Here is a 12,897-nt window from a genome sequence, read left to right as displayed (position 1 = left end):
CCCCCTCCCAAAATTCCCAGATGCTCAGCAGAAGAACGCTGAGCTTTTTATATGTGCCATGCAGGTTCCAGGGTGGCTGAGGAAGCAGTATCTACTACTCAGCTTCCCGGGTTCATCAGTAAACTCTCTGGAGTCCAGGGAGATTACTGATGAACCTAGAAAGCTGAATAGCAGATACCGCCTCCTCAGCTGCCCCGGAAACTGAATAATACTAAGTAAAAACATGCAACCAGGAATCCCGCAGCAGCGGCTGCGCTAGGGAAGGCTGAGCCTTCGCTGGCCTATTGTACCCGCTGCCTGGGTCTCAGCCAGCCTTGGCTGAAAAAGTGTTAAAGAGAATTTTGGGTGAGAAACTTTAGATAGGAAGTTAACCTGTTATTTAAGCTTAGTCTCTTGTTACACTTGGTCTCATGTTATGGTTTTGTACGATATATAACCATTTGTATCCAATATCGTTACTCTCTATCACCTGAATCTCGAGTCTTTGATAGTAAACTTATTCTTGTTTTCACTATAAATATATATGTGGTGTTAAGCAAAGTACTGGTCCTGAGTTGAATATTAGAAGCTGGTGTTAGAATTACCAGGCCTGCTATTCCCAAAGGAACACTATGGGTGTTCAGTGGATAAGGGGCTGGACACAGCAAGGAAGAGGGTGGGGGTTGATGTGTACCGGTTGCTACCTGTACAGAGAGAACGAGGTCTGCAGACGCCTGGAAGGTAGTGGTTATGTTGCCAGAGACTGTTGGTTTTAGGGAGCTAAGCCACAGCAAGCAGAGACAAGATTCCTTGACGCTAAGGGCAGGAAGTGGTGAGGATCCTCACAACCGGGGCTGCCCCAGAGAGCATCACATATTTTATGGCTTTGCCATAATAACCAGATGATGCAGTGACAACGATGGTCATTACCTGCTCCAACCTTTGGAACTCTAGAATAGATTTGAAAGTGTGAGATTGCTACTCTGTAATTAAAGTCTTAGAGGCTACATTATATGAAATAGACACTGGGTTTAGAAGTGTCTTTGTTATTACATGCATTAGTTTATTAGGGAGTTAAAATAAGTGAAATTACTGCTGCTAGTCATGTTTTGTCAGGGCACTCCTGTAAGTTAAGCATCAATTAAGGCTTTGGTTGAATAGTTTTAGTGTTACATATAGAAGTATCAGGTCTGTAACAGCACATGGCTGCCTACTTTAGAACAGAGTTCTACTCCCAGATTTACCAGTCATTCTTGTCACCAGCATTTTGGCCAAATGAATACAACAATGGATCTGAGGACATTGGAGGGTGTAGAGGTTTTCTGAGACTTTTTTTTTGGTAAAAAGAATGCATCAGGTATAGCAATATTTTTGAGATATTGAAAACAGGGTGATGAAGCAAGATCACTGAGGAGTAAAGGACCTGCAAATTTTTCCATTATGATATCACTGAAAACCATTTTGTAGAAGTCCCTCCTCACCAATTATGCTTTTAAGGTGTTCAAAGTAAATGCAACTAATTGAAAGATTAACTCATTTCACCCTATTTGATGATACAAAGGGCTAACTTGTTAGTGTCAATATAGTCTTGAAGTACCTTTTCCAATGCTGATACAGGATATATGATGTCTCTGTTTAAAGGAAACTACTGTATCTTTAATTAGAACAATAAGACACAAAATTCAATGCACTGAGAATAAGGGCAGGAACACTATTTAATAAGACACTCAGTTTATTCTTTTCTTGTTAATATCAAAATGGCAATAGCCTAATTAAAATGACTTGCTAATCATTTAAATATCTTTTTATAAGATTTCATTGCTAATTATCAAAAAGAAAAAGGAGTGCTTGTGGCACCTTAGAGACTAACCAATTTATCTGAGCATAAGCTTTCGTAAGCTACACGAAAGCTTATGCTCAGATAAATTGGTTAGTCTCTAAGGTGCCACAAGCACTCCTTTTCTTTTTGTGAATACAGACTAACACGGCTGCTACTCTGAAACATTGCTAATTATAATACTTTCAAGAAGATGAAAGTTCCCTTTGTAAAAACAGTGTTTCTGCCGCTTTTCTCACTGAAATACAGATTTGTCCATTTATCCAACTCCTTTTCTACTGGAAAATAAAAGAAAAATGTTTGTGGAAATTTTCAGGGAGTTAAGCAAGGAAGAAGTAGCATTACACAGTACATATATTCCATAATATTAAAACTGAGGTGTGGTGGGTTGGACTTACCTCTGAGCACCACCTTGGGTCCAGACATAGTACTCCCATTCTTCAGCTCCCAGTAGGCCATCAGCCTACTTCTGCAGGTCTTCTGTGGCTCAGCCCACTGGCCGGATCACACAGTCCAAAACCTTTCCAGGGTACAGTTCCTTGCCATTCTGGACCAACTATAAACAAAACAGTTTCTTACCCTTTGGAGCTAAATTTCCTCTCCTGAATTGGGTCAGCAGGATTCCCTCTGAATTCCTGCCACTGATTATAGCCTGGGACCAGACCAGGGCACTTTAGTAATAGTCTAGGGAACATCCTTCCTCACTTCTCTGGCTCAAGCCACAAACTGACTTGCTCATAATAGGCAGCTTCTTTTATTTCAGTCTGGTGGGCCTTGATTGGTTGCTGCTGGCTCCCAGTCCTTCTAGCTGCTGGAGGACCAAATCTCACTGGTTTCCAAAATGGCTACTCTTCTGGGCAAGCTGGGAGGTCGAATATTTGCTGTTCTTTTCCTCTCAAGACTGTTTCCTAGGGCAGGATGCAACAGAACAGCCAGTCAGCAGCTTCCAACAGAGGGCCGTGAAGGCCTGGAACATCCTGTCACAAGAGATTTTAAATCCAACAGGAATATCACTGTTACTTTATTTTGTGACTGAGTTGGGAATAGGAACATAAATATCACCATTATCTTATTTTGTGATTAATTTGGGAATAGGATCAGAAATGTTATTTTTAATTATACTGCATTGCAAATGTAAAGAATGCTTTTCAAACTACAGAATAAGGGCTTGTTTTCACTGAAAATTTAACTCAAGTCAATGTTGCCACTAACTTGAGTCCCATCCACCCACCCACACACCCTTAACTTTAGTGTGATGGTGCTTTTAAATAGAGTAGGCTGGCCCATCAGGGGGTAGAGGCTAAAGCTTGAGTGACCATAGCTAAGGCTACATTTTAGTCACAGGTATTTTTAGTAAAAGTCATGGACAGGTCATGGGCAGTAAACAAAAATTCATGGCCCGTGACCTGTTCATAACTTGTACTATATACCCCGACTAAAATCTTGGGGGAGGGTCATGAGGGGGCAGACCGAGGGGGCAGCCCAAGGGGGCACTGTGGGTGCTGGGGGGGTGGCAACATGCGGTCTGGGACCCCCACCGGCAGAGTGGATAAAAATAAATGATTTTTTAAAAAAGCAGATTTTTTTATTTAAATAGCATTTTTATCAAAAAAATCCAATCTAAAGATAGATTTACTTAAGATATTATAGCTCAGGGATATCTCATAATGGAATAGGGATTATAAATTCTAATTCTATAGTATGAGACAATATACTCATGTAATGTTTAAGAAAAGTTTTGTAAATGAGTTCCAATAGTTTATGGGTCCCAGGGGCCTTTGTACAGATTATTTAGGTTAATTTTTCTATCTACCCAATGGGACTCAGTGCTCAGTCTAGAAGATACCATCAGAGATGCTTAGTTTTGCTGTGGATTTGTGTCTCTAGAGATAAAAACATTTTTGCTGTTAACAAGCATGTTAAAATAAATAAATATAGAGAGGTGAGAAATAAGACCTGAACCCTATTGTCCCTCTGCAAATTTGTGTACACAGAGTCAATCCCTTACCTCTCTCTAAAAGTGCAAAAGTTTCAAAAAGTTCAATGAATAGAAGATTGTTGGGGGTGGAATACATCTGGACAAGGAGCAGAAGTCTAGAGATAAACATGAGAAGGGAGGGACAGGCAGTAGAAACAAAGTGAAACTGTTTATTCCAGAAGTCTTGAGGTTTGAGTGTAGCCTTCGTTGATTTGAGATCTACCATACCATTCTCTCACAAGAAGGGAAAACCTATAATGGCAGCAGGCTGTAAGAGAGACCCAGTTTGAGAATATTTTAATGAAGTTCCTCTACCTGTGGGTCAGACAGGCATGCGTGCGTGCAAAATGCCAACAGTGCAACAAAGAAATGCAAGGCCTGGTTGCCCAAATGAAACATCATCATGAGAAGTGTTCCATCTCAGGAGGAAGCTGTGTTGAAGATGATGAAAGGAACATGTAGGATCTTCAGGTTGGTAAACTTTTTTATTTCAGGTTTCAGAGTAGCAGCCGTGTTAGTCTGTATCCGCAAAAAGAAAAGGAGGACTTGTAGCACCTTAGAGACTAACAAATTTATTTGAGCATAAGCTTTCGTGAGCTACAGCTCACTTCATTGGATGGCTTATGCTCAAATAAATTTGTTAGTCTCTAAGGTGTCACAAGTACTCCTTTTCTTTTTTATTTCATACTTCTTTCTTAAGGACTGCCTGTCTTCCTTCTGGACTATTCTTGAATTCTCATGTTTGAACAAAAAAATTTAGTTGTTACTCTATGGTACTATCATTTTAGATGCAGTTGTGATAAAAAAATAAATAGCTGAAATAGGCAGATCTTCCTTTTACAATTTCACTTTTAAAGTGGTACTGAGTGTCAGTGAATCTAATGAGTAATACTAAATGAGCAGTATGGTAATAATAATGAAATAACGGCATTGACTTATTTTGTTTAGGAGAAGCCATCCTCAACATACAGGATTCTGAAGACTACCCACCTTTAAGATCACCATCATTTTCTAGAGTTTCAGAGTTTTCTGCCAATGGTAGTGTTTCAGTCACATTACGTATGTCATATAGCCACAGTATATCACTTGTGGCACAAAGAAGAAAAAAAATCTCCATCATGCAGAAACAACCATAGATAAAGTTTGTAATAAGAACCAGCAGATTACAAAAATAGGTAATTGATGAAAAAACTGCCCGGTTTGTTTATGCAACAAACTCTCCTTTCCGTATGATTGAGAACCCACACTTCATTAACATGGTTCAGTCATTAAGACCAAGATACAGTCCACCCAACAGAGCAGATGCTGCAGGCAAATTGCAGGATAAAGTGTATGAAAGAGAAATTGAGCAGCATGCAAAAGGTCTAGAGGGAAAATTGTCGTCGTGTCGTGATGGGTGGAGCAGTGTCCACAATGATCCTGTTGTATGTGCTTGTGTGACAACAAAAGAGAATGTCTTCCTTACAGAAACAATTGATACATCAGGAAATGCACACACAGCAGAATACTTACAAGAAGTAGCAGTAAAAGCTATAAACAAACTTTGAAAAAAATTCAGATGTCTAGTACGCAGCTTGGTCACAGACAACGCTGCAAATGTATCCAAGAAGAGAGTGAAAAGAGTCCCAAGCTAACAACATATAGTTGCAGTGCTCATTTGATACACCTCCTAGCCAAAGACTTCAGTGTTCCTGAAATAAAGGCTAATGTAGTTGAAATTGCAAAATACTTCCGTAACAGCCACTTTGCAGCAGCTGCTCTGAAAAAAAGTGGGAGGAACCAAGCTAACTCTCCCACAAGATGTGCGACGGAACTCGGTAGTGGACTGTTTTGAGAATTATATCAAGAACTGGCCTAATCTGAGGACAGTTAGTGGCATCTATTTTTTCACAATTTTGTTCACAGTCACAGCCAAAGTTGTCAACATTGGGCTTAAGAGAAATGTTGAACATATGCTGAGTACCCAGAAGCCTATTTCTGTAGCCTTGAACAAAATGCAAGGAAATAGTCGTTTTATTGTTGATGCTGTTGAAATTTGGAAGGAATTGAGTGAGATCTTAAGAAGAGAAATACGCAATGACAGGAGTTAAATTACAACCATTAAAAAAAACAAATGGGACAAGCACTATCTCCAGCTCATTTTCTTGCAAATATTCTCAATACTCAGTACCAGGGTCAAACCTTAACTGCAGAAGAAGAGAAGTTGACTACGACATGGACATCCAGCAATCCTCCCTCCATAATGCCAACTATAATAAGCTTCAGAGCTAAGGATGAACCATTCAAGAAATATAGGTTTGCTGATGATGTTTTAAAGAAAGTCACACCAGAGAACTGGTGGAAGTCATTTAAGCAGTTGGATTCAGAGACTGTTGACATGATAATCTCACTTTTAACAGCAGTAGCTTTTTCTGACGGTGTAGAAAGAATATTTTCTTCCTTTGGACTAATTCATTCCAAACTGAGAAATCGTTTGGGACCTGAAAAAGCAGGAGAGCTTGTTTTTCTTTTCCAGATTATGAACAAACAGAAAAATGAGGGTGAAGATGACAGAGTTAAATTCAGAAGCCAATATTTTAAGTTTCTTCCGTTGACCTGGCTGCCATAGTCGATTTAATTTTTTTAAAAAATATTTCATTTAACTATTTGAGTTTAAAAAACAAACAAAAACAAACCTGATTTTAAAAAATTTGAATGTTTAACTAAACTCAAAAAATCATAATATTTTAAACAAGCATATGAATATATAATGTTGTTGTTTTAGTTAAATAAAACAATTTAAATGTCTGTCTAGTGATGTTCTCCTCCTAATACAGCATGGTAAGAAAAACCTCCATATATTAATGATTAACCTGTTGAATTGGAGATAGTTCACCTCCCAACGACTTCATAAATATCTGCTTCATTTACCTTTGGTAAGTGAAATAACCAATCATTCATTTTCTGAAATAGCTGAAAAACTAATCTAAAAAAGTTTCCAAAGAAATCACTTAAAAAATGTATAGTGTGTACCTTCTAAAAATGAAACCTACATGTATCTCTCAGTTGTGAGAAATATGCATTAAGGTTGTAACAACCAACAAGAATGCACTTTTATGTAGAAATCCATGATTAAATCGAGTCTTCCTGACTAGTGATTTAAATCAAATCCACCCTGCCGTTGGTGCTGGGGGGGGGCGGGGGGGGGGGGGGGGGAAGGAGGGTTGGCAGGCTCCCTACCCAGCTCCATGGCTCCCCAGAAGTGGGGAAATCCCTCAGCTCCTAAGCAGAGACATGGCCAGGCAGTTCTGTGCGCTGCCTCTGCCCCAAGCACCAGCTCCGCAGCTCCCATTGGCCGGGAACCACAGCCAATGGGAGCTGAGGGGGCAGTGGCTGCAGGCAGCAGCAGCACACAGAGCCTCCGCCTAGGAGCCAAGGTATGTCACCGCTTCAAGGGAACCCCTCCCTTCCCCCCCCCCCCGAGGTAAAGCACCGCCCAGAGCCCTTGCCCACTCCCAGGCCCCAACCCCCAGCTCTGCGTCCCCCACCTAAACTCCTGCTGGGGGAGGAGGGCGCGGTGGCCCGAGACTGCCCCAGCAGGAGCCACTGTGGCTGGCCCAGGGACTGCCTGAGCTACTTAGGTGGCCCCCAGGCCAGCCACACCGGCCGCTGCAGAAGTCACAGAGGTCCCGGAAAGTCACAAAATCCATGACTTCCGTGACAAACTCGCAGCCTTAACCATAACTCATCAGGAGCTAATTTGACTACTCTGCAATATGGATGAAGGCTAGCTCCACTTGAATGCTGGTAGTCCTCTAATGCCTTCCCCCAATGTCCTCTGTGTACCCAGAAAGGGCAGACAAGTTTTCCCACAATTCACTGGGAAAGTATAGAATGTCTCATCTTACTGTAGTGCAAGGAACTGTAGGACATACACCCATAAGTCCTAGTGCCACACACTAGTGAGTGCAGCACTAATGTAGATACAGTGGTTCAAGTTTCAGAGTAGCAGCTGTGTTAGTCTGTATCCACAAAAAGAAAAGGAGTACTTGTGGCACCTTAGAGGCTACCACATTTATTTGAGCATAAGCTTTTGTCAGCTACAGCTCACTTCATCGGATGCATGCAGTAGAAAATACAGTGGGGAGATTTTATGTACACAGAGAACATGCAACAATGGGTGTTACCATACACACTGTAACAGGAGTGATCAAGTAAGGCGAGCTATTACCAGTGGGCGGGGGGGGAGGAACCATTTGTAGTACAGCTCACTTCATCGGATGCATGCAAAAGGTTATTCTCTCCCCCCCACCCCCACTTGCTGGTAATAGCTCACCTTACCTGATCACTCTCATTACAGCGTGTATGGTAACACACATTGCTTCATGTTCTCTGTGTACATAAAATCTCCCCACTGTATTTTCTACTGCATGCATCCGATGAAGTGAGCTGTAGCTCACGAAAGCTTATGCTCAAATAAATTTGTTAGTCTCTAAGGTGCCACAAGTACTCCTTTTCTTTTTAGTGGTTCAAGTGTTATTTTACAATGTGGCTGCTCAAACTTGCGCTAGGCTAACTTGAGAGGAGTAACTCCAGTGCAGATAACTCAGATTAACTCTGCAGTGAAGGCATACCCTATAACAGTGCTACTCAGACTGAGGCACCCAGCTGCAAGTGGTTCTTTAATATGTCTCCTGTAGCTCTTTGCTACACGTAATATTAAAACACTGATTTAATTATCAACCAATCTAAGTTACTACCAATCAGGATGCTTTTACTATGTTATTAATAACACTTAGTCATTTTGCAGGGAGTTTTATATTATATATAAGCTAAATAGTTTCCCTGTCATACTATTTAAATATTAATATACAGTGCTATATTAAATAAAACAATGAATTCGCAGTACTGTGGTTCTTTTCGGTAATGTTGATCGCTAATTTGGCTCCTGAACCAGTGAGGTCTGAGTATTACTGGCCTACAACAACTGTTCCTGCCACCAAGAGTTCACAATCCAAGGCCCCAGTCCCATAATATGGCACAAGGAACACAACTGAAGGTAGTGGTGGGTCATCCCAGGTAAAGTATTAGGAATTATCAATTACAAAAACTAAAAAGAGAAGATTTGATCAGGAGTAGAGAGATCAGTTTTGGATTCATAGGCATAATTGCTATGTTATGTAGTAGATTGATCTCAGGAGTGGGTACCGTAAACTCCTGAATTCTAATCCCAGCTCTGCCACTGGCTTCTTGTATAGATTTGAACAAATCACATACAAATTTTCAAAAATGGCTACAAATTTTGTCTCTGTTTTTGTGTGCTCAATCTCAAACACGTAGGGACCAATTTTTAGACTTGTTGAGGACCCCAGGTCCCATTGATTTCAAATAAAATTTGATATTGCTAACCTCAAGAGATAAAAACTAATGAGCCAGACCCCCCCTGCAATCATGAGGGTTTTTTTTAAACAAAATCATGCTTTTAGTCTGTCTTTAGACTTTTCAACTCCGCTCTATTCCTCTGCCAATGCATGTGTGATAATTTCAGGTTGAAAACTCAACCTTTAATGCACACAGAAATGCACACCACTCCTTGACAGCCCAGATGGAGACTTCACTTACCCTCTCCTCACCCCTGAGGTAAGGGAGGCCACGCATTTCCTAGTACTGTCTTCTTGACCCCTCAGCAACATTGTTTTGCCTCCTGCTGCCCTGGCACTTCTTTATCTGGGACCCTGTGGCACCACTTTCCTGACTCCCCACTCCCCTGGGTCTTCTCCGCCTGGTGCCCAACAACTGCTTTTCTCCAACTCCTTCCTCTCCAGCCCTGGAGCCATATCTGAAGGGAGGGCTTAGTGTCAGAGCTGTTGTCATGTCCAGAGCCCAGAGGCTCTTGCACAGAGCTCTGCCTTCCTGCCCAGCCCTGCAAATGGTGGGACCAGAGTTGCCTCTTGTATCATTGCAACAGCTCCTCCTGCAGGCGGCAAAATCCATGATGCACGATTAATTCGTGAGAGCCGGCAATACTGCGGAGGCTGCTTGGAGGACACTCCCCTCACCCACCAGTACCCCCGGGCTGCGGCCCAGCCATTCTACCCTCTCCATCTCCTACCCCATCACTATCCTTTGCAGCCGCCCACACCTACCTCCACAATCCCCCTGTTGCTCCCCGCTCACCTTTCCCAGTGTCTCTGTTGCGCCTCACAGTTCCGGGTATGGCCCGTCTAGCCCCCTGGACCATAGCGAGGCACCGCGGTGACTCCTGAGAGCATGGCCCCAGCTTCCCTGAAAACAGTGGGAGGTGGCAGCCAACTTTATTACGGGCAGCCTCACTCCCGATGCGGACAGACTGCAGGGAAATGGCAGCCATCTTGCTTGCTTCAGCCCCGTTAGCAATAATAGGAGATGGTGGCCATTTTTAATAAGGGAAAATTGGAGCTGTGGCAGCCTCTCACTCTGTTTTTATGGGATGGGACAGGTGAAAAAAATCAAAACACCACCACCCAACTTGCTAGATTAACGATCAGATTGTGAGAGTTGTCAGCACTGAGAACTGTGAGTACCTACTGTTGAGAGCTGACAAAGAGCTGCCGGAGGAAACCATTTGCAGTGCACAAGTTTTATTGATTTTACAACAACTCTGCTACATCTTTTTGAGTGCCATCTACTGGCACCGTATCTATTCTCTATTTACACACTTACAGAGCTCTTTAGTAACACTCCACACTTCCGAACAGCAGGCCCAATGTGCCTCAAACTGAGCAACTGAAAACTCTTCTATTCTACATAGGTTTTAATACCATGCTCATCACTCTGAGCACCTTCCAGTAGTGCATTAAGCCACCTGAATACACATCTATCACACATTGTTTATTCTCTCATCCTCTCCCCAGAGGGATAGGAATCTGTAGAGAAGTTTCTTGTTCCAGGAGTGTCTTGTCTTCTTCTTAGATTATATATATATACACAGAGAGAGAGAGAGACACACACACACACATCTGTTGCTATGTGTTTATATGAGAGAAGGCAAGGTCAAAGAAAAAAACTTGCACTTGGAGTGAAAAGTGGTGAGGTTTGTGATGGTCCTTAGCTCCTGGGGAATTCATGCCACAGTTTTGGACTGCCCCTGGAGAGAATTCTGTCTCCTGCACAGATGAGCTTTACTTTTATTGTAGAGAGGTCCACTGTGTCAGACAAGCATATCAACCACAGTCTTCATCCCAGAATTTTAGAGGATCTTTTAGATGTTGTGGACACAGGTCATGGAGTGCTTTGAAAATAAAGACTAAGACCTAGAACTTGATTCAAGGTAGATGAGCTTAGTGAATACTGTCCCGCCTCCCAATTCTCTTAAGTTCTCTGTCTCAGCTTCCCCATCTGTACAGTAGGGGTAATGATTCTCTCACCCTCATGGGGGATTAGAGACAAAGAGGGTGAGATGATATTATTCAGTGCAGCGGTTCTCAACTGTGGGTCCGCAGACCCCCGAGCCCTTTCAGCAGGTCCGCCAGGCCCTGCAGCTGAAACCAGGTGCCCCAAGCCCTGGCGCCCCCCCTGTGGGGCTGAAGCTGGGAGTGGCGCAGGGCTAAAGCCTGCCCTCCCCCCTGAAGCCGGGAGCAGTGCGGAGCTGAAGCCAGGAGCCCCAGAGCTCCCTGCGGGCAGAAGCCCTGAGCCCATGAGCAGAGTTGGGGGGGCACAAGGGTGTTGGCCCCCCCAAACTGCAGTCACTTATCCAGAGTGGGGCAATCCGGGGGCAACTCCACCACCCTCACCTCCATCTCTCCTCCAGAACCCCTCAGGCCCAGTCCTCTGGCCCGGTTGTAGGTGGGAAGCTAGAGCCAGACAGTGTGAGGCAGCTGCTCCTCTGGCTGATACTGCCATGGAGTGGGCAGCTGTGGCATTCCCACATCTGCTGCTGGTGCCCAGGGTTCCAGCTGTTCCTCAGCTCCCCGCCCTCTTTAACTGCTCACACAGCTGGTAAGAGCTTCCCGGACAGGGACCCGGTTCTTGGGCCAGCAGAGCCCTCTGGGAACAGCCACCGCAGGGGGAGTCCTCCTGGCTCACAGCCGCTAGCTATCCTCCCTGCAACCGGAGCTACCCTCCTGCCCACACAGAGCACCTAGCTACCCCCTGTCTGCACCCTGAGCTACCTATCCTGCCGGTGCATTCCCTAGCTACCCTCTGCCTCCACCCTGAGCTACACCCGACCCCTACACAGTCCCTAGCTGCCCCCTCACTGCACCCTGAGCTACTCCCCTGCCCGCACAAAGTCCCTAGCTTCCCCCTCCCTGCCGGCACACAGCCCCTAGCTATTTCCTACCTGCACCCTGAGCAGTTTTCAAATGTTTTGAGCTGAGTCCCCTCTTTGAGTTATATTTTTTGGTTACGGCCCCTGTCAGGGTTCCTTCCCTACTCTGAACTCTAGAGTACAGATGTGGGGACCCGCATGAAAGACCCCCTAAACTTACTTCTCCCAGCTTAGGTTAAAACTTCCCCAAGACACAAAGTCTTTGCCCTTGAATTAGGTAAAGGCTGCCACCAAGTGATTTAACAAACAATCAGGGAAAGGACCACTTTGAGTTCCTATTTCCCCAAAATATCCCCCCAGGCCCTTATACCCCCTTTCCTGGGGAGGCTTGAGAATAAACAAGATGAGCACAGACCAGCCTTGGATTTTTAAGACCCAAAAAACCCAATCAGATTCTTAAAAAACAGAAGTTTATTAGAAGAACAAAAAAAGATAAGAGAGTAACTCTGTAAAATCAGAATGGAAGATAATCTTACAGGCAGTCAAATTCAAAACAGAGAATCCGTCTACGCAAAACCTTAAGTTACAAAAAGACACAAACACAGGAATACACATTTCCGCCAGCACAGTAAATTTCACAAGCCAAAACAAAGAAAACCTAATGCATTTTCTAGCTAGATTACTTACTAACTTTACAGGAGTTGGAGGGCTTGCATCCTTGATCTGTTCCCAGCAAAGGTATCACACAGACAGACAGACAAAAGGCTTTTCCCCCCCACCCTCCAGATTTGAAAGTAACTTGTCCCCTCATTGGTCATTTTGGGTCAGGTGCCAGCCAGGTTACCTGAGCTTCTTACCTCTTTACAGGTAAAAGGC

The 12,897-nt window shown here is 43.6% G+C and overlaps 1 protein-coding gene across 4 annotated transcripts in view; it reads right to left on the bottom strand.

Moving 5' to 3' along the window:
- The window catches only part of TP53INP1 (tumor protein p53 inducible nuclear protein 1), a 62,083-nt gene extending 51,965 nt beyond the window's left edge, over positions 1-10,118 (bottom strand). For all 4 annotated transcript variants that reach the window (XM_073330544.2, XM_078851477.1, XM_073330545.2 and 1 more), the window contains exons 1-2: positions 9,951-10,118; positions 2,215-2,372 (exon numbers count right to left, since the gene is read on the bottom strand). In XM_073330544.2, coding sequence (XP_073186645.1) covers positions 2,215-2,253 — 39 coding nt within the window. In that variant the 5' untranslated portion in view covers positions 2,254-2,372; positions 9,951-10,118. The remainder of the gene's footprint in view (positions 1-2,214; positions 2,373-9,950) is intronic.
- Positions 10,119-12,897: the final 2,779 nt, after the last annotated feature.

The sequence above is a fragment of the Lepidochelys kempii genome, chromosome 2 (assembly GCF_965140285.1).
Source record: "Lepidochelys kempii isolate rLepKem1 chromosome 2, rLepKem1.hap1, whole genome shotgun sequence".
Lineage (NCBI taxonomy): Eukaryota > Metazoa > Chordata > Testudines > Cheloniidae > Lepidochelys > Lepidochelys kempii.
Note: the sequence above shows the minus strand (reverse complement) of the source record. Positions and strands in the feature narration are given on the sequence as shown.